Source organism: Corvus kubaryi, unplaced genomic scaffold (assembly GCF_017639235.1).
Source record: "Corvus kubaryi isolate FWS band 111438036 unplaced genomic scaffold, C.kubaryi_AGA036_p1.0 37385, whole genome shotgun sequence".
Classification (NCBI taxonomy): Eukaryota; Metazoa; Chordata; class Aves; order Passeriformes; family Corvidae; genus Corvus; species Corvus kubaryi.
In genome coordinates this window covers 9,936,932-9,959,233 of record NW_024581127.1, presented here as the reverse complement: position 1 = coordinate 9,959,233, position 22,302 = coordinate 9,936,932, and the positions used below count along the sequence as shown (strand labels likewise).

The following is a 22,302-nucleotide window of genomic DNA, read 5'->3' as shown; positions in this document are numbered from 1 at the left end:
TATTACTTAATAGACTCTACCAGTCCTTCTATAAAGAAGATTTTTTTTCCTCTTTAATTTGGCTAATAGCAAGAAAAGAAAACAAAACAAAGATTAAGAGGCAATTTGCTATGTGGTGCATAGCTAGGTTAATAAAGAGAACTCCTGCTGGTAGCATCTTCTTAGTGAGTAATGCACTTCATTTACCTCAGTAACCTCGACCAAGAAAATTACTGTGCTTATTACTGCTTGCCATCCACTAGTTACAACACATCAATTCACCAAGTAGATGCACCTTAGAGGAACCATGTCCTATCACAATAACAAAATCTCAGCACATTAGTGAGACAGACCCAGTATCAACCCTCTGCAGAGTGTCTAGAAATCCTTGATTACTGTAGGAACACTGGGGATGTAAGAAAATGACACTCATGGCAATAAACTCCAATCAAATTTAGATGAAGTAAAACAAGGCCAGTGCTGGGCCTTATGAAAAATCCCAGATTAAACACAATTACATTTTATGGAGAGGCTAATACATTTCCTTAGTTGTTTCCAGCTATCACTAGAGTACTTGAAATTGTAAACAGATAGAATGCACCCAGTATGTTTTTTAAGCCTGACTGAAAAGACATTAATGTGTTAAAAAATAAAAATACTTTTCTTAGCACTTATATTCCCTCTACTTAGCCTTTTTTTTCAGAACTTGTCACTTCTAGTTCTCAGACTTGAGTTTCTGAAATCACTACATTGAGAACCCGCAAATTAAATAGAAAGGTGGTGGTGTGCTGCCTGTACCAAAATGGATTAAACTTGCTGTAATCTTTGCTGAGATGTATTTTCCTAGAGCCTTTAAATTCTATCCGATCTGCAGGATGCAGTTACCCTTGCTATTTAATGTCACTCACTCTGCATGGCAATCAAGTCGGTAGCCTGAAATTAAAAAGTAGTGGATTCAGAAGTTTTTCATTGAAGATTAAATGAAGCAAGGAAAGGATAGGAATGTCATTATACAAACTGAAATGCTGCTTTTTTTCCCCTTGTGTTATTTCAAATCATGTGCTCATAATATTCACATATATTCATTGCTAACTGTATCAATGGAAGAAATTGGGTTTTTTGAATATGTAAAAAGTAAGAGTATAGTTTGTCATACTTTGCCACTGATTGATTTCTTTAATTAGAAGCAATTTCTGTGCATTTTGTGTAAATCCTCCATTTACCTAATATTTTCCAGACTAAGAAGAAATTTTTGTTAAGGAAGAAATTATAATTTATTCAAAATGTTATCTCTGCTATTATATGTTGAGTAATTTTTGGGGGAAAAAAGCAAAGCAATGAGCATTGTGACAGGTACACTACTATATGTAATATAAAACATTTCTATTTAAATTGCATTTGTATTTAAATCACATTTGTACCAAACACTTGCAAACATATCAAGGCCTTTCTTGATAAATCTAAAAGACATATAAATCTAAGACATAATGCTTATTATCATTTAGTAAAAGTAAACTTATTATTACTCCATGACAAGTGTAAATATTCATGCCTATGTTTAACCTTGTCCAACATATTTTATTAAAACACCCTGTCTCCAGTTATTTACTCATTTTCCAAATCTTAGCAATTTAGGATGAAAACATCCCATGTTGTACAGCCCCAGAGAGGAACAGAGGAAACAGTGACAGGTGGAGATATGAGGATAAGAAGTCAAACACATCTGGCAGCCCAGTTTTGTTCAGTGCCCTGGGTAAATGATGTTCAGGAGAAGAAATGTGATGGCCAGTGTCTGCAGGGAACATGCCTACTTTGTTGCATTTGGTCTTGCAGAAGGGGAAATGATGGTCTTAAATAGCTGTAAATGGAAGTCATCTCAGAGGAATACGTTCTTTGTCTCCATGTTTCTTTGTGATCCTGGGAAAGGTACGTGTAGTGAGTTCCTACACAGGTTGCTGTATAACAGTTTACCCTAATGAAGGTAGATTTGTAACACCAAGACAATTTTATATAATTAGCCTAGGCAACAATGGCCATGGCATGAAGCTCAGTGTACAGTATAAGTCTGTCAGGGTTCCCTGTACTGGAGCAACTTTAGTTGCCACACAAGCTGAAACTATGCCATTACTTTTTCTCTTTCATTTCTAATTTTGCTAGTTTAAATATAGCTTCCTGAAGCTAATATCAGCAAAACAATTCTTATTTGGGAACACACACTGAAAATTATAGAATTAACTATAATTATTGGTAATTATTTGGTACAATTATTACCCTTGTACCAAATCTTTTTTTGTTTGAAAAAAAACCTGAAAAAAAAAAGTGAGAAAATTAAAATGTTCAAATGGCCAACAACTGAGATGAAAGAGAAGGGACAATACATTTTACCCCATGTTCAGAGTGCATAGGACAAATTGTACCAAAATAGATTTACATTGAGAAAAAAAAAATTGTAAAATGAAGCACTTAAATAAATTCTTTGGGAAGATTATGGAATAGCCATGGCTAGACATATTTAAGAAAAGGCTAGATAAGAATCTGTCAGGTGTACCTCATCCTGCTTTGAACTGTGGGGACAGGATGTCTCAAACTTCTCTACAGCCTTATGGTTGTATGATTATTTTAGGGAGTCTATGAAAACAGATGAGAAATGAAAGCATCTATTGGAAATTAATTTCTTAAAATTTGAAACTTTTTTCCAACCTTTTAAAGCATTCATAATGGGAAATTTTATGGCGTTTTCATTTTAACTTATAATTCCCTGCATATTAAGAAAAACTGAAAGATAGAAAATAGGAAGAAGGGTTTGTGCTGTGCTCATGAATTCTGTACAGCACCAGATCCTACTCGGATTAAATTATTTTTTACATGGCCATAAATTATAGGCTCATAAGTTATGAGTTTGCATTTAAATGTGTTTGAATGTAACAGACATTATGTGTACATTATAAGAAATATCTTTTTAAATTCCTGGTAAGCGGCAGATGCCCCAGACAGATTTAATTACTTACAGATAAGAAAACCCCAATGACACAACAGCACCAGATAAGGAAATAAATGAGGATTACTGCCTTAGACTATACCTTTGTTCTAAAGCAATTAGTATTAGAAATTATGCTGTCCTTATTTTACACATTATAGTAAATAGCTAGTGCAATTAAAAAATTTTATATCATCAGTTACCTTAAGGAAAGGTGATTTTTTTCATAGCTAATTGATACTTTCAACATTCATACTTCTTTCTTTCTACTACTTTTATAGTTCCTACTGCAGAATTTTTAATTAAAATAAAATCTTATTCACATTTTAATCTGGTACCTCAGTGAGAGTTCCATGTGTTCAGCATTGAGACAGACTTCCCCTTAGAGAGTACTGTAAAGAAGATTAGAGGATTCACGGATTGTTGTGATTGAATAACTAGGAGGATTGTCAAAGTAGTTGCTGTGAAAAAAAATTGAGCTAAAAAGCAGGAATCTCTGCAGCCTAGATTATTAGATTTCAGTCTGCATTGCATCAAGAAGTTTGTTCTGAGTTCAATATGAGTAGATAAGTCTGAGAGATAGTGCCTTCCTTGAAAACTGTTACTTCCATATCTGTTTTGCTTTATGAATACAACGTGAGATCTGGGAAATGGATGATCTCTGCATTTTATTTCAAGAACACTTGCATAGGGCCCAAACAAGCCAGATTTCTGCACAAAGATTCTGAACTAAGGGAAAGTCATGAATTCCAATGGAAAGATTTATTTATATGTTGTCTGCATAAAGCTCATAAATGCTTATGGCCCATTCTTGCTTATATATACCTAAAACCAAAACCAACCCAAATATTATGATATCACTATGTTTAAATTAATGAAAAAGGTAATAAAATATATAGTAAGGGAAAGGAAAATCAGTTTAAAATAAAATTGTGTTATCAAGAACAATCCTAAAATAAAATGAAAATAAAAATGTGTTTTGTTCTGTTTTATTGCAAAGAAAAGTTAATATAATGCCAGTATTTCAAAAATGCAGCAAATAGACAATCTTCTGTATCAGTAAAGATGGGTTTTTATTAGACACTTTCCCTTGCCAAGGGTGGTTCAGACTAGATATCAGAAAAAAAATATCACTGAAAGAGTGGTCAGGCATTGGAATAAATTGCTCAGGCACGCATCTGAATGTGGCACTTGGTTTAGGAATAATTATGATGGTGCTGGGTTGACTGTTGGACTAGATGATCTTGAAGTTCTCTTCCAAATTTGATGATTCTGTGATTACAGGAAAAGATGATGGGTCAGAAGAAGACACTAGTTTGAAGACCGTTAAGGAAAATTAAAATTTAATTAAGAGCTTTTTGAAATTTCATGGAATCTAATGTGTGAACAGCTTGTTCCAAGACCTTAAGATAATATATTTAACTTAGAAATTTACTTTCTTAATATTTGAGCTCTTAAGATTTTTGGAAGAAGTAGACTAAGTAGGTGGTAAATATACAGGTTAAGTCACTTACCCACTTCCCAAACCTTTATATATTTCAAGTTTGTTTGCTGAAAAGGACTTCCTGTCATGATATATACATTCTTTTGCTTTGTTGGTAATCACAGCCTACAACAGTCTTCACAATCTTAGCTAATATAATCTTGAAGTCTGTCACACTTGTTTCAACCTCTCCTCCCTCATAGTAAAAGGCTGCCTAGAATTCTGGTCATTAAAGGCTTGAAAACTTTCTTCAGACGTTTAACTCATGCGAATTCACTGCGCTTCTACTCACATCTATTCTTCTCACAATAATTTTTCTCAGATCAAATGCCTCTTTTCCCATCGTTCTCCATCAAAATTTGAACTGATAGACAATGATCTTATTATGTCTCAATCTGCTTTGTTGTGCTTTTCAAAGTCATGTTCCCAGTAGCCTTGGCCATTCTAAGAGACTTTCTAGAATCTCCTATGGGAATTCACCTTTTGAGTATAGCTGGTCAGAATAACTCTCTCATGGGCTTATATCCCAATACTGATCCTTACAGCACCTACAGTTACATTCGCACCGGTGTTTTTCATAGCCAGATTATGTATGGCTCATAGGCATCTTCCCCTTGACTAAACACTTGGATATTTATCCTTTTGTCACCTGCAACTGATGACCCCAGCATTTACAGCATAAATTCTTACAAATTGATTTTAAGTATATATCTGCAGTATGGGGCATTAGATTTGCCCTCATTTCTATTACTTGGACTAAATAATTCAAATTTTCCTGCATAGGAATCATTCCTACTTTTTAATCTTCCAAATCCAATGTCTTATTAAACATCATTAGTACACTGCTACATTTTGTACCAAAATCATGAAAGAGAATATTAAAGCTCACTCCTAAAACACCATCAGCATCCTGTGCAGGTAAAGGAGAATAGTCTCTCTTCACAGGCAATTCAGAGCAGAAACCTACTTCAGTCATTCTGAACCTCTCCTCAGGGAAGCCTTCTTTGGACAATAAAGACAGCATAATAAAAATAGTGAAAGTTAGCTTTTTGGAATACCTCTGTTGCTGTACCAAGCAAGTGACTAACATGTTGGGTTTCTTCTATTACTAGTTTTCCTAGTAATTTAGGATGAGTGATCTTAGGCTTGGATCTCAGGGCTTCTATGGCATTACTCACACTGGGAGTGTCAGCAAAAACTGAGGATGTGTTTTTGAATCAGTACATTTCATGATGCCTGGAATGACATTCTTCTGTCTCATCGAAATCTTTCTCATCTATACCATCATGTTTTGCGTATTATCATATCCTTCTGAAATTTGTTTATCTGAATTAGAGATTCCTCATAATTTATTCAGAAAAGACAAATTATTTTTTTTGAGGACACAGATTGTAAATGCAATCCTAAATCACAGTGTCAGAGCTCAATAAAAGCATTCAAAGCTCTATTGCAAGATCAAGAACTCTATTTCCATGTAATTAGCAGAAAGTTATCTTAAGTGCTGCAAAAAAGAGGGTTATAACTGAAATCAGCAAAAAGTGTTATGGATATTTTCCAGGCAGCATATATTTATGAAATACATTTTCTCAGGGGTCACCTGGTAGATAAAAGATGGAATCAAACTCAGGTATTTGGTGTTTATGGCCAGAAACAGGAAGGAATTAAACCCTAAATTGCAACTTAGAAAAGGGCAAACCTTCTGAAACAACTATTGTATTTTTTATCACTGTTTGTTTGTACTCTTAACACAGAAAACTTTCAAGCCACAGTACTTGACAGCTGTTGCATACATTAGTACACTCAACACAGTATTTCCATAGCCTGTTTCAAGGTGACATTCTTTAAATATTCTATAGGTGTCTAAATCTTCTCTTGTGGCTTGGGGAGAATAAAGGCATTGCAATTTTATCACTAAACAAACAAGTTTAAATCTACAAGTTACAAAAATAAAATCTACAAATCAAAAATATCAGAAAACTATATTACTATTACACTTCTCATGTTACATATATTGTTATCGTTAAACAAAATATGTTTGAGGTAGTAACGAGACTGTGTGCATAGCACATGAGTTGCAGTCCAGATTTTCATTTCCTAGGCCACATGAAATTACTACTTGTGCAGGGAATCAACATTTCCACTCTGTACAGGACTACATGGAGAGTAAGAAATATAGACCTAGGCCTGTTGTAACATACCACACAAAGGTCAAAAAATAAATGGTTTAAAGAAAAAAAATCTTGAAGAATAACAGCTTAGAACCAAATCGTAGCATAGCACCACATCATGCAAGAGGAGTCAAGTTTAATTAAAAGCGATTTTGTGAAGTTTAAATGGGCTTCATTAGCCCAGGCAATTTAAAGTGCACCTCCACACAAAGTACATATAAAATAAACATCCTCAAATTAGCAGTGTTCAACATGCAGCCTCTTCCATCCGTATTAACCAAACAAAATTTAAAGTAAGCATTTCGTTACAAGAAAATAATGGAGTAGGAGGTAATGCAAGCCAAATGAGCAGTAGGCCAAGGAAAATCAATTTCTCATCAACTGTGGGGCAAATAACTTTAAACTAAGTCACACAGATTCTAATCAGTGCCAAATGGAAACATGGTTCCTGTGTGCTGCATTGCACCAAATTCATGGTAGAGGAGACTTTAACTTTTGTTGGAAAGTCTGTGAAATAAGAGAAAAATCTCAAGCAATTTGTAGCTTATTCCTAGAAAGAAGATAGAAGGGGCCTTTGGCATGACACTTATGGTAAGTGGTATCTAACTATAAGATAGCTAACCACCTGACCAAATACAGCAACAGCAAAGACTAAGAGTTACTTTAAATTCTTTGCAGAAACTAATTGTGAGATGTTAGCTCAAAACAAGAAAGGATGTCATTACATAGCAGATAGCCTGGGCAAAGGGGCAATGTGACACAAAAGGAACTGTGATGAGATTACAAAATGTATCAGAACTGTTTTGATTAATCTCCTGTCTGGGGAGTTTTAAGAATTAGACAGTATACAAGACTTAAATTAGAGGAATGACAAGTATGTAATTCCAAGCTTTTGCTTCTTCTACTGCTTCTAACAGCATATCTCCACTTTATCCAATGGTTTTATTGCTGAAGGATTTTCGCATGCTTAAGTTATACTTCCTTGGGCATTGTGATTTGTGTTGGGTCTCCAGAGAACTGCTTCTCAAAAAGCTACACACATCCCACACTGACACACTCTTTTTTTAGTTACAGCTCCTTCTGTTAGAAATTTCAAAGTAGGTTTAGGTCTTGAGGAGACATGGTGTTTATTCAAAGATCATTTTGCAGTGGTTTTCATTTCTTCCCTACTGTCATACCACTTTCCCCTCTACTCACATTTGGGAAGATTTTCTCAAGAATCCAGACATTTCAAGCATATGTCACTCTTGGTCTGCTGCTGCTCTTGCTGTAGCCACATCCTTGTGGTACTTGGGACAGAGCTGAAAAACTGATAAGGAAGAAAGAACAATTCCCTGCTGTAGCCCCTATATCAGGCATAACTTTCAGGATTTCAGTACAGGGGTGGCAATTTTGACCAGTCCAGGAGGAGCCCTTGAGCTACCCTGTGGCTGTCACAGCTATTTCCAGCCATCTCTGACATCGGTGTGTCACATCAGCTGAGAAGTGTTGAGTCAAGGATATAGAAAATAATCCCATGTCCTGGTCTCTACATAGAGGAAGTCCAAATGTGTGCCCCAGCTGACAGCTGAGTGGCACTCAAAAACAACCCCAGTCTGCATAATCAGACAGTAGCAAGTAATCGAGGATGAAATTTCAGGTAAGAATAAGCACAGAAGAGCTGATCAAGAATCGCTTTCACCAAGATTTTCTATTTGACTGTCCAGCATGCATAAAACCTAATGAAAGCATTAGTTTCAGTGCAGAGTATGAGTTTTCAGGTGTTTGAAAATCAATAGTCCTCAGATTTGAAGAGAGGCTGTGAGTGCTGGAATATCAGCTTAGTGTTACTATGACCCTGAGCAAACTCTTAGCAGAAAAAAAGGAAACCTCAGCAAGAAGACCAGTGGTTTTTTTCCACTGAAAACAGATGCATTTTTTTTTACCTCATGTTAGCCATAACAAACCATAAAAAACATAGATGAAATCAATTTTCCTAACATTAGAAATTATAAAGTAAGCATAAGTCTCTCCTCCCTATCTGCATTTCCTGTCATCATTAGGACACTACCGTATAACAACGAGCACATTTTTATACACAGATGTGAAGAGAATGCCTTGTAACTTAGTGAATACATCAGGCAAGCTCTAGGCCTTACACAGCCACAGTAGAACTTGGTGGAAAGCAGTGGTGGGAAGCCATTAGTGCAGTAGGCTAAACAGGGTACCCTGACCTTCTCTGCTCGAAATAACACACAGACCGCTGCTGGCATGAGCAGAAGGTAAGAGGAGGTAACTTAGGTTTCCAATTAGCATGAATTAAGTGATATGAATATGCACTGTGCTCAGTAAAGATCCAATCTTAATGTGTGACTTCAGCTCAGAAATAGAATTACCACTGTTTCCTTCCATTCATTTCCAGTACGTTAACCTTTTCTTCTCTTTTGTTTTAATTAGCGTACAGAACCCAAAACATCCAGGTTTACAAACAAATGAGTTGGCTGATGCCCAACTTCAAGTGATTGTCAAAAGATTGCGTGAAAGGGCAGATGTCTATAAGGAAAAGCTGAATGACCCAGTGATATCTTCACCTGAAGGAAGTCCTACATCTTGTAAGTGACTCTATAAATAGTTGTGCATTTGTTCAGCCTAAAACTGAAAATAATTTTGTGGCAACAGAAAATACTGTGATAATTATTTTGTAAGTATAGAATGTTTATCCACGGGAAAGGATCACTTTGTGCCCACAGAAGTCAATTTATCCCTATTTCTCTACAGTAAGCCGGAGTCCTTAGGTACAATGTCCCTTTGAATGACATCACTGAAGAATTTGGGGAAAAACCAGAGGCAGTATCTAGAATCATCCGTGTCAAGAAGTTTTCTGTATTTTGAAATAACCTCCAGATATGTTTATTCATGGAGATGAATTGGAAACATATGAAGAAACATATATATCTTATGAGTGGATGTTAGTCACTTTGCTATGAGACCTGCTGCGTAAATAAAGTAAATAAAATTTTAGCTTTGACAGAAATCTGGACACACTGAGGACTTTAAGTCCATGCTTTAAATAGAGCAGACTCATCTGACATTAATTAATCATTGACTTTTGACAAAATATGAAACATAAAAGAAAAATCAGTGCTTTTCCTCTTCAGGGGAAAGTTTGACTTTCCCTTTCCACAAAGAATTGTGTGGTGATTTTATGTTCTGGCACTTTCTAAAAGCTGTTCATCACTTATGTGTTTTTTTAAAAAGCTGTAAAAAATGGTGCCTCAAGAATAATAAACTATTCCAACTGATAAGCAAATTTCTTTTAAAAAATTATTTCTTTGCTCATCTACCACTTTTGTTCTCTTTGTAGAACTTATGACCTTTATTTCCTAACTTATTATAGATTCAGTTTGCCAGTTTACTGCTAAGACTGTGTATCCTAATCAGAGGTAAAGCCACCAGAATTAATAGGACACATGTGCAAACAACAGTATCCAGCTCAAAGGCAGAAGAACGGGGTTTGAAGGAGTGCTACAAGACTTTTATAAGCCTAGAAATGTACAAAACCATAGGCTTCCCACTAGTTTCACCTGCTGCATCTCACATATCACGTATCAGGGGAGGGGAGAGGTCAGCCCATGGCACAGGTGTCTTTTCTTATCTCCATCCTCACTGCATTCATTCTTTGCAACAGTCATGTAAGGAGAAATGCTCAGTTGCATTAATGAATGCTGAATTATAAATTAGCAGTTTTCTTGTCAATCTTATAAAAGGCATAACTTACAGGCACTGTCCAGGGAAATTCAGCAATATAGAGATTGTACTGTGTAACATAAGTGCCCTGTTCATGATAGCAGATGCACATATTTATACCAGTGGTGATTTTATTCTTCAAGTGTTTTTCTATGTATTTAATATAATGAATTATAACTTTAGTCACTGCCCAGGGTTTGTAGAAGACATTTCAACATAATGAAGCTTTTGCTCATGTTAAAACAGGGTGTATTAATTGAGACATTATTAAAATGTCAGTGTTTTTGGTAATCTATGTGTCCAGCACCAAAGAAGCCTCCAGCCCCACCAAAAGAAGAAAAAAAAGATGAAAAAAAAGAAGAAAAGAAAGAGGAGGCAGAAACAAAGCCAGAGGAGGATCATTACTGTGATATGCTGTGCTGTAAATTCAAGAAACCTCCACTGAAAAAATACATGGAGTATATGAAGCTACCAGATACAATTGACTCATACACAGGTAAATTAAAAGCTGTTTAATAGGCTGGGGTTAAGTCATATTGAAGTGGCCTGGTTTTGCACGGCACCTGTGAGCCACCATAAGATACACATTCCAGTTTGCAGCTCCCAGGGACACAGAGGTCCTGTCCTAAACAATATTTATTACAAACAGGGAGAAGTGACACCAGTTGTAAAGATGGTATGCACAAAGATGTTATGCAAACTGACCAGAATCACAACCCAAGTGTTCTGTTTCTTGACCTGGAATTTGTACCATTCATTAGAGACAAATAATTCTTTTGTCACATATAATATACACGAGCAGCATGCAAAATGATCGTATAAGTTTCTTCAGATGCACTGAATTCTATTTGCTCTCATTTTTGCACAGTCCTTGTGTGACTCCTGTTTCCAAGCTGTATCACCTTAGCAGCATGTCCAGTTGCAAAAGGGAGAATGGTAGGTTGCTCTGGGTAGAAGCATTCCTAGAGACTGCAGCAGAATGAATGTGTCTAGAAGAATGACAATCAACTCCAAGTTCATGCCTCCCTCTACATCCAGTGTTTTTCCTTTCAGATCGCCGTTATGTGGCATGGCTCATGCTTGTGACAATCGCCTATAACTGGAATTGCTGGTTTATTCCCCTGCGCTACGTGTTCCCATATCAAACTCCCAGTAACACAATATACTGGTTTGTCATTGATGTAATGTGTGACATTTGCTACCTGTGCGACTTAATAATTTTCCAGCCCCGAGTGCGGTTTATCAGAGGGGGAGATATAATAGTAAGTATTGGAAGTGGGACTTCCACGGGCAGCAGTTGTGTGTTAGAGTATAGAAATTCATCCAATCTGACACTTCTTTTTTATCACTACGTCAAATCGATGTAACTTTTTTGTTTATCAAAGGATACATATATTCTTCTTCACTGACCTTCCATTCTACGCTGATGTTCCATTATCCTGTGCAGGAAGAAACATATCCATTACCTAAATCCTTAAAAATTGAAAAAAACAGATTTGAAAGTAACAGATGAGAGCAGCTGAAACAGGCATATAGCTCTAAACAGACTCCTCCCTGGAATCGGTGATTATATCATATGTATTCATGCATATATGCATCTGTTGGTATGCTTGTATGAAATTTCACCTTTCTATTTGCCTTGTGCCAGAATCATAGTTGAAGACAGGGCATTGTGAGATGGTGGTTTTATTTTTTTCCAAAATCAGAGCAAATCCCTGTAATTTTAGGATATTTTGAAAATAATTCATTTGAGATCATTTGTTTTGGGAAAATATGTATGTTCAATTTTGATTCTTGCTACTATTTTTGTGTTATCTTTTTATAGAAAAAATGCAAAATAAAATTTTAATCAGCTACCTGAAAGCTTGCCCTTACCCTACCAAAGGGTATCTAGAGCATTAACATTTCTTCAAAGTCTTCTCTGCTTTTGATTCTTTGACTTCTTACAGAAAAAAGGAACTTAATTCAGAAAAAAAAAAGTTTTGATAACTTCAGCATGACATTACTGTGCCTAACAGACAGAAAATTCAAAATTATATATCCTCAAATCTAATTTGGAACTAGCTTTAGTTCAGTGCTTTTACAAAAAATTTTATACATTGTACATACACAATATTACTGACACCTTTACAGACAAAACTGTGAAAATATCATTTCAATAGGTATTAAATGCAGAGCAGTGGAATGAGTTTTTCCACACCAAGACATTCAGTAACTGGATCTTGCCTAAATCCCACAAAACTCAGGTTTTATGAACAAAGTTAAAACTCTAACATACGAAGCTCAGCTTGTATTTCCCTTGAAACTGTCTCTACAGTTCACAGATATTAGTGCACAGAAATCAGCTGCTGCCTGATCTCCTGCATTTAGTTCAGTGTTTAAACTGATAATAGTGAAAGTTGGCATGGAAATATGATTAAGATCTTAAATCTATTTTTGAAGTTTCCCTGATATAAATACAGAAAGTATAATAGGTAAATTTCTTTATATACTTGTCATTACCCTTTCTTATTATATTAGCATCAGTTCCCGTGAAGAACAATTTAAAAATAAAAAGCTAATCATTGGTAATGAATGCAGTGTTGATTATTATAATGCTAGTAATGCTAGCATGTTAATGCTAGCATTCAAAGAGCTAATTTTGTACAGCATCATTAAAAACATTCTTTTCATTTTTCTTGGAATCACTGCAGATAAAAGTATTTTTTTGCTGTGAAATTGAAGGGGGTTGGCTTGAGCACAAAGTGGTACAGATGTCTCAGGAGGGAAGTTTTGAGGAAAAAATGTAATGTGCTTTTCTAGACCAACATCCAGATGGGAAAAAATCAGACAAACCCCAGCCCTCATTTTTTCAAGCAGTTATAATAAAATCTGATCTAATGTAAGCTAGACTAATAAAAGTATTACTTCTCAGAAATATCTACAGATGTTTCTTCATTCATACTTTTAGACCATCATTAACTTAACTGTCATCGCCCCTACTATTGTTGAGTAGCAGAGGGTCATCCTTGACATTCTGTTCCTGACTATGACTTTTTCTCCTTTCATTGTCACTGTAGTCAGACAAAGTGGAAACGAAGAAATTCTACCACAGCACTGTGAAGTTTCGGGTAAGTAGACCCTGTGTTACTGATATCAATGTGAAGTTCTGGCTGTAGGATTTCACAGGATTTTTTTTTCATTCACTGAAAATCACTGTTGGTTTAAGAATATCACCAGAAAGCATGGGCTCGTTGGCATATCAGTGCTCACCAGCTGAAGACTGCCATCTTCATAAACAGTGTTTAACTGGAAGACAGAATGTTTATAAATGCAATTCTAAATATTATTTTGGAATTATAATAAATTAATAAAATAGAATTTGATTAGTTTTTGTGAGGTCATCCCAGCGCACACTAAAGACAATAGCACCATTTGCCAGAGATTCATTAAACAAAATTAAAACTCTTGAAGAGACATGATAACTCTATTCCGTAGATTCTTATGAAGTACCTCATTGTACTTGTGCCTACATTGTACCTCACTGAACAGCTCATCACTCACAGGAGCAGTCAAAAATTCAAACTAAGAATTTTGATGCTCATGGCACTTTGTAAAAACAAAGATGCATTTGATCTAGGAAAATTTTTCATGCTGCTCCTAAATGTTGGGGGTTTTTTTGCCAACAGAAGGTAGGTAGTTTATTGAATTCCTGATGCACATACAGCTCTGTGACACTAAACACACATCTCAGTTATCGCCCCCTCCTCTTCTCTACTTTTGCACCTGCCTTGTTCACAGTTAAATTTTTCTCAGTGACTGTGGTATCATTACTTAACTACTTGAGATTAAGCTATCCAAAAGTGCAGGATATACAGTCAAATGAGTTTGACAGAGTCAAACTTAAAGCAAGACACCTAAGTGGATTTGTATGGTTTTATTTCAAGCTCACACTTGCTGTATGTTTAGGGCTCTTGATTTCTGGAGAAACTAATGAGATTTGAGTGTTCTCACCACACGCAAGATATGGATATAATGTCGGAATTTGTCATATGATTAAGTACTAATTAACAGTTACTGATATTAATGCACTTTTGACTAAATTTTGCCTCCTCTTAGACGTGTCTGAGAGAGGGAGAGAGAGAGACCATAAGAGGCTGTTTCTCCTCAATCAATTTTTTGGTTTGCTTTGCACACTCTTCAGGTATTAACTGTTTCTTACTTGCATGGAATAAAAGGTCAGTGCTGCAGGCTGGTTGCTGCCAACATGATTTACACCCCTCAGAGCAAAGGCATTTCTGATTACAGTGAGATGAAGCCCAGAGTTTGACATCCCTCTCTTCCTCCCAAGCAATAACAGCAACAAAGCAAGGTATCCCAGGATCTTTAGAAAGAAAAAGATAAATTTGCCACAGCTTTCCTTCTCTGTCTTTGGAAAGAACAAAGCATGAAGATAAGAAGAGTAATCACATAGCTGACGGACTGCAGGGAGATATTGAAAACCTTAGAGGTATGGGAAGAAGCAGCATCCAAATATGATGGAAGACAAAATCTATTTAGAAAACTCTCAAACCAACCAACCAACCAAATAAAATGCCCAGCCTAATTTATCATCCTATGATGAATCTGTTGTTTGGAACACATGCCTTCTGCAGGTTGCAAGCAAGAAATCTAATTCATTGTGCTCTCTCAAATTGCTTTAGGCAGCCTTCTTTTAAAAGCTGAAGACTTTTAAGAAGTGCTTATGCAGTGGCCTCCCCACCTGCACTCACCGGCCACATGCCAAACATTTTAGTCTGGTCAGAACTACAACTGAAAAAATGGGATGTATTAATAATCAAGTATATGAGATACTGTCAATAATCCACATGAAACAGATTAAAATCTCAGGCACAGGGGACTCAAAAGCAGGGCAGAGCCAAGCTGTTGGTGTTTTCAAAGAGATAATCTTGCCTGCCAATACTTAGGAAGCTACATGCTTAGCATGCTGACTCTTCAAATATTATTGCAGTCATGATTCAGTCTAAGCAGATTTTTGACAGCAAATAAATACATTATGAATACTATGAAGTTTAAATTGACCTCTCTACTCTTCAACAGCTTGATGTGCTATCAGTGTTTCCATTTGACATTTTATACTTCTTCTTTGGATTTAACCCAGCACTTCGAGTAAACAGGATGCTAAAGGTAAGATCTGTGTCAGTGATGGATGGCTAACCATGCATTGACGTTTTTGCAACACAACAGAAAGTTTTTTATAGTACTGAGGAATATGAAACTTAGAAATTGTAAAATATCTTCAGGCTAAGGCACAACATAACTAAAAAAAAATGCAACTCATAGTCTAGCCAAATTAAGCCCTTATTCTCTCATTTTTCTTCTGACTTTATTATTTCCCAATTTCAAAAAGTATTTTTTGATTAAAGCTGTTTTTTTCACTTTATTTAAATTAGATTAATCTCAAATTACCTGCTTAGTTTTCAAAGATTTAAAAAAAAATCACCAGTTAATGCCAATGTATTTTCCCCTTCTGCTGCTTATGTCAGGTGTTTAAAAGCAAAGGAGGTAATTTTAAGGACAACATAAACTATAGACAGAATATCTATCAAGCACAAACCTACTTTTGTTATCGAGTCCAAGGACACTTGGAGTTGTGTAATGAAAGGTCTGAGAAGGGATTAGAGCAGTACCTAGCAGGCCATGCTAAATGCATTTCTCTGCACACACAAACAACATGTTGAGAAATAAATGGTTTTCATTTAAAGTTGGGGGGAGACACAAGAACTCTGACAATAAAATGAGGGTGCTCCTCACTTTGGTATTCAATAAAACTTCAAAATTCCTTAAATCAGAATGAAAATTATATAAAAGAATGAAAAGTTAAATAGCACCTTGTATTAGGCAATCAGCTGTGTATTGAATAAAAACAAAGAAAAAAGATTCATGCAATCACTAAAGATCAACTGCAAATACTGAACAGGAAGAATTCGATACAGCTGCAGTTGATACCACAGAATATCCTCTAGTAGGTGGTTGTTGATACACATGATTGCTTGCTGGAGAATTACTGGAATTTCAGGAAGAGAAAAAATGCATGTAATTCTCTGTGATCGTGTTGCCCAAGCAATTATATCTGTTTGAATTATATATGTTTGAATTATATATGTTTGAGGAAGTAGGAGTTGTTCATCTGCAGTACTCTGAATAAAACAGCAAGGTTATTTCTGTAATCAGATTAAGGGGACATTCGACACCCAAAAAGACATTTAACTCAAATTTATCTTTGCTTTTCAGTTCAGATTTTTGTTAAATCTTTGTCATGGTTTAGGAATAGTATTCTCCAGTTGAATTCTCCCACTAAAACCGTAGGCTATGCACCCTCCTCCCTCCAATTGGAGGCACAAAAGGCATAGAGCACCAGTTGAGATAAGAACAATTTACTGGAAACAGCAATGAGACAAGAAAATGAACACTAACAAGAACATTGCTAATGACAGAGGATATAAGAAAAGAAATTATTCACATGGAAAAACTCCCCAATAATAAACAATATCAGACAGCTCCCTCTGCCAGGTTTTCTCAACAGGAAGGAACACCTTTCTTCCCTAGAAGAGAGAGTCCCTTTATCCCACCCTAAGCAATGATCTGAGGTGATATAGAACAACATCGACTCCTAGCCACGCCCCTCCCAGCTACTGAAAAAATTAACCCTGTCCTGGCCAGAACTAGGACAATGTTTATAGAAAGTTTGATTACTGAAAAATCCATTTTCAAAATGTGTATGTGAATTAATGCCAGTAGTACTATAAAAGAGATGTTTACTGAAAAATATTGATTGGATTACTTTTGTTTGTTTTCCATGCAGCATAACACATTCTTTGAGTTTAATGATCGTTTGGAAGCTATTATGGAAAAAGCATACATCTACAGGTATGTGCTGATAAAACTCAAGTGGCACGCAAAGCTTGGCATAGAATGCATTTCATATGATTTCATGAGTTGTCAGTTAAGCACTGGGTGGAATATGATACATCTTTAACTGTTCAATTTAAAGGGTTTTTTAAAACATCTGTTTTATGGTAATCATTAATATAATATATATAAGGCTTCACTTACATATGAAATCTACCTCAGTTCAGCTGGCCTGGTTCAGGCAAAATATTCACCAAACTGAGGCTGCTGCCAAAATTTAACTGATCAGAAGTATCAGAAAGTAGTTTCTTTAGAGAAAGAGCTTAAGAATACTTTCTTCAGGTTGCTAATAGCAGTTCCAAATCCTCAGTAGCTGTTTATTTGTACTTAATAGGAGTTATGAACCTGAGCCTGTGTCAACATTTTTCTTCAAACATGTTCTCCCCATAAACCTGGCATATACAGAAACTTGATCCTTCACTGCACTGACTACAGTTGGAATGAGGATCAATTCAGCACAGTTCTCAAGTAGTGATTATAACCATAGTCTGCCGAACTGTCACCTTCTGCATTAACAGAAGGAATTTTGGATCCAACTCGAGGAGTCCATGGACACAGCTATGGCAAGTTTCATAGGCCCCTCAGCTGTCAGTGATGCTGATAAAACCCAATGAACCCATCTACTTTGTCATCATTATTGTCAACGTCATCAGGCCTAGTTTACCTTGTGTAATACCAACACCAACAGATTCTTTTCCCTGTCCCAGTTTTGGAGTATGTACTGTTCCTGTCTCTTGGTGCTGCAGAAATAAGTCAGCTACCCTGCAAAGCACTTCTGCCTTGTCAGAGAGCTTTTTAGTGTGATATGTGTTGAGAACCACAGCTGTGTGTTGCTGCTTGTGTCTTTGCTTCCTGGTCAAGATTTATAATATTAAATCCAGATTTATAATATTAAATCACTTTCAGAATGTAAACTGCAGAATCTAAATATTACAAAGCGAATCTATTTTCTAATTCATAGTTCAGAAAACACTGACTCCCAGTTTTGCTCATTGACAAATGGAGAACAGAGGTAGCGAAGAAGACCACAATCAGGAGCCAAAAGATCTAAAAAACCCCAGTCTTTTTTCGCAAATTACTGCATTATATTTTAATGTGTCAATCTTTCTTTGGTCTGAGATTGGTATAGTCACACTTTGAGCAATAAGGCACCAATTAACTAGATAATATCAAACTAAGCTTCTACACAGCAACTTGATATACCTGGGGGGATTCTCTTCTCAAACTAAGTAGTTTGAGTTTGTAGGACTAGAGCTAGCAAGAGTTACTTACATCTTATCTTCTCATTGTGATAGATTCAACATATGTCTGGAGAAATATAACATAGCAAAGGTTTCTGGAATCTTCACTCAGACCTCAGGAGTCTTTCATGGATTCAAACTTGAACAGAAGACCTGGCATGGGCAATAGTGCAACATTACTAGATCACAACAGCTATCTGCTGTTCTCTACAGCTTGCAATCCTAAACAGAACTGTCCTGGAAGCATGCCAACTTTTAAACAGAGAAATAGTATTCATTTGTGAGCATAAAAAAAGAAGAAGTGTACACTTAGGTAGTGTACGGCATGGAGAGGCCAAGGACAGCATGCAAAGGCTGAAGAAGCAGCAAAGGAGTGCTTAATGAAGCAACCACAGAGATATTATCTCCCATTAACTTTGTTTATAGGCCTGACTTAGTTAGATCTTATTAAATTTTCATAAAACCACTTATTCAGTTATTCTGCACTGCATACTGCCTTGAGTTCTAGCTGTAGCAGATAAACGCATTACCTACCAGCCTGTGTTTAGACAAGTCCTGTACTTTTCCTACTTATTTATTCCCTGCTTGTATGAGTATTTCAATAGAGATCTAAATCCAGGAGATATTTCTTTTGATCCCCAGGCACTGAACAGAGGATATACAATGAGATCATTATTGTATTAAACAGAAAGCTGTTTGGTGCTTAAGTAGTTCATCATTGATATTGTTCAAAGAACTGGCCATAAGCAAAAGAGCTGGGATTAGGAATGATATAACTCCTGCTGTAGAGACTAAATCATACTATGTAGAGGATCTACTGCAGGCTTTCTACTACAGGTCTTGTAAAGCAGTTCATTTCTGACCTCAGACATTTCTTGGCTTTGGTTCACAAATTTACAGCCTATCTTGGACAGAGTTTGGGAAACACATTATTTTTTACCCTGTACCCTCATTAATATAGTTTCAAATTTCTGGAAATATTCATAGCCATTAAAAGAAGTGGACTATAAACTCCTCAGGGAACCATAATTTAAAAATTTCCCCATGTCAAATATTCTAGGAAAGATATTTATTTGACCTTGGACAGATGTGAGAGATGGGTAACTGCCAACCATTTTTTTCATTGAATCAATACAGGTGGGGAACTACTTAAGTGGATGCTTAACATTAACATTATTAATCCAAAGAAGTAATGGGGTCTATATTAAAAAAAAGGAAAAATATAAGTTGTTTTACAGGAATCTGTTGACTTTTATAGGGTCATTCGAACAACTGGATACTTGCTGTTTATCTTGCACATTAATGCATGCGTGTATTATTGGGCTTCAGACTATGAAGGAATTGGCAGCACTAGATGGGTATATGATGGTGAAGGAAACATGTAAGTCCTTTTCTCTTGCAAGAGATTTTTGTTGATTTTGCCCCTTCCTGCTTCCCCATCCTTCTCCCATGCCACTGCTTGCAGGGTATGCCCTTACTTTATAAGTGCTTGGATAGCAAACTTTTAGCACCATGACTGCTGATTAGGAGTTTTCAATACTAACACATATTTGGAGGGCAGGTGCAGTGAATAATCAGCTCACCACTTTCAGCTTTTATAGGTTTATGAGTCAGTGCTAAGTACTAACTTAATTAAACATTTAGAAAGCAACAAGGGTCATAAATTAAACTTACTGATTGCATATGCACCTGGGAACTGTTAGAAGGATTGTATAGCAATCCCTCAAAGGAAACACAGGGATAATTTGGGAGCTCTTTTGCTGCCACACAGCATTGTGTCGTTAAAGTGCAACATTTTAGTCCCTCTACACCACAGTGATTGGTCTGAAAAAATTCCACCAGCTCTCTCTGATCTTTTGAGAAGATCATGCTTAAACATGTGGCAGAGTGTCTTCAGGGGAAACACTGGATATTGGCACAATTTTCCACAAGCTCCTTATGACAGCACTAGTTGGGTACCAAGGAACATTTATTAAGGTGATAGAGGAAGTAAGAGAAAACAGCGCAGTCATAATATATTCTGTGCATAGTCTTATAAAAATATATCTAGCAGGTTCAGTTGTATGAACATTCATTTCTTTCAAAGGCTATAATATAGTTAAAGCCACAGAAGCTCAATTTGTTCTTTGATTACATTCCTTGCGAAACCACATATGGTATCCTACTGCTGTCATAAATCACCTAAACAACTTTTCACCTTTCTCTTGGAGATGTGCTCCTCTTGTTTGTAGTTTTGTCAGACTTACAAGTTTAGTGTCAAGTCACTGTCTTGAAAGACTAGAAAATAGCCTTTGAGAGCAAAACACACTTTGTGTAAAGCAGCACTGATTTTTAATAAGTAGGGTTGGCTCTTGAAAAAAATGACGTCTGAAGTTTTCAAACACCACTAAAATACTCAGCTTGAGTACTGCAGTCAGACCTGCAGGCAGGGTCATGGAGCTTAGTGGGACCACTTATGTAAGTGAAGTTATAGATGGGTATTTATCTGCAGGATCGAGGTTTGCAGAAATCTGACAAAATTCAGAAGCAATTTCCATTATATTTTTTGCCAATGTGATTCTTGGGAATACTTGCCTCATAATTAAAAAATAAGGTACATGAGAGTAAGAAACCTGAAAACTCTGAAAATAGAGAGTTTACTCAGTCTTCAAGCTTCTTCAGAACAGTCTAGAGAACAGGCAAGAAAGAATTACCTGTTTTTCACAGAGAAAAATATTTCACATTTTGCTCAGAGAAACAATCAGTAGAAATTATTTACTGGCTTTGCCACAGACAATGCAGTTGTGCCCTCACAATGGCCAGGTTTTCTAATATTTTGTGATACCTTTTCCATTAGGAGACAAAAAAAAATTCTCAAATGAAGTCACACTGCAATCACATGGAATTAGAGCAGATTTGTTCTAGAAACAATGATAATAAAATGAGAATTCAAGTTCTGCATTAAACTGAGATTCTGAAATAAAATGCATATTTGGGTATATAAATATCCAAATACAAGAAAAGCATTGACCTGTTGGAGCAAGTCCAGAGGAGGCCACTAAGTTAATCACAGGTCTGGAGCACCTCTCCTTTGACGACAGGTTGGGAAAGTTGGGACTGTTCAGCCTAGAGAAGAGAAGGCACTGGGGAGACCTTGTAGCACCATCCAGTACCTAAAGGGGAGCCTACATGAAGGCTGCACAGGGAATTTTTACAAGGGCATGCAGAGATAGAACAAGGGGGAATGGCTTGAAACTGAAAGAGGACACATTTGAATTAGATATTAGGAAGAAGTTCCTACTATAAGGGTGGTAAGGCACTGAAATGTTGCCCAGAGAGGTTGTGGTCTCCCAATCCATGAAGGTGTTCAAGGCCAGGCTGGATGGGGCTCTGAGAAACCTGGTCTAGTGGAAGGTATCCCTCCCCATGGTAGGGAGGTTGGAACTGAATAATCTTTAAGGCCCTTTCCAACCCAAACCATTCAATGATTCAATGATATATCCATGTAAACCTCATTAAGCCATTAATCTACTTCATCTTGACAACTGGTTGGTGAATGTCTGACTTTATTCTTTTGCCTGTATCTAACTCATGCGGGAATATATAGTACCATGAACATGGAACCCCAAAGAATATTCCACAATGAGCTGCATTTCGTAAAGTATAGCTTTGTATCCCACTAACATCAAATGCTGACTGTATGGGATAGTCATTGCCTTAGAGAATTAGGCATGACATAAAATGTAATCATCAAATGTTTGAGGATTTTTTCACACAGAGAGGCATTGTGTGAGCATT

General features: G+C 36.3%; 1 protein-coding gene across 1 annotated transcript in view; it reads left to right on the top strand.

The window, feature by feature from the left end:
• Positions 1-22,302, top strand: part of CNGB3 (cyclic nucleotide gated channel subunit beta 3) — a 60,310-nt gene that overhangs the window by 18,876 nt on the left and 19,132 nt on the right. Inside the window, exons 4-10 of the mRNA XM_042036471.1 lie at positions 9,044-9,198; positions 10,638-10,829; positions 11,387-11,595; positions 13,393-13,443; positions 15,413-15,499; positions 17,178-17,242; positions 19,784-19,906. Coding sequence (XP_041892405.1) covers positions 9,044-9,198; positions 10,638-10,829; positions 11,387-11,595; positions 13,393-13,443; positions 15,413-15,499; positions 17,178-17,242; positions 19,784-19,906 — 882 coding nt within the window. The remainder of the gene's footprint in view (positions 1-9,043; positions 9,199-10,637; positions 10,830-11,386; positions 11,596-13,392; positions 13,444-15,412; positions 15,500-17,177; positions 17,243-19,783; positions 19,907-22,302) is intronic.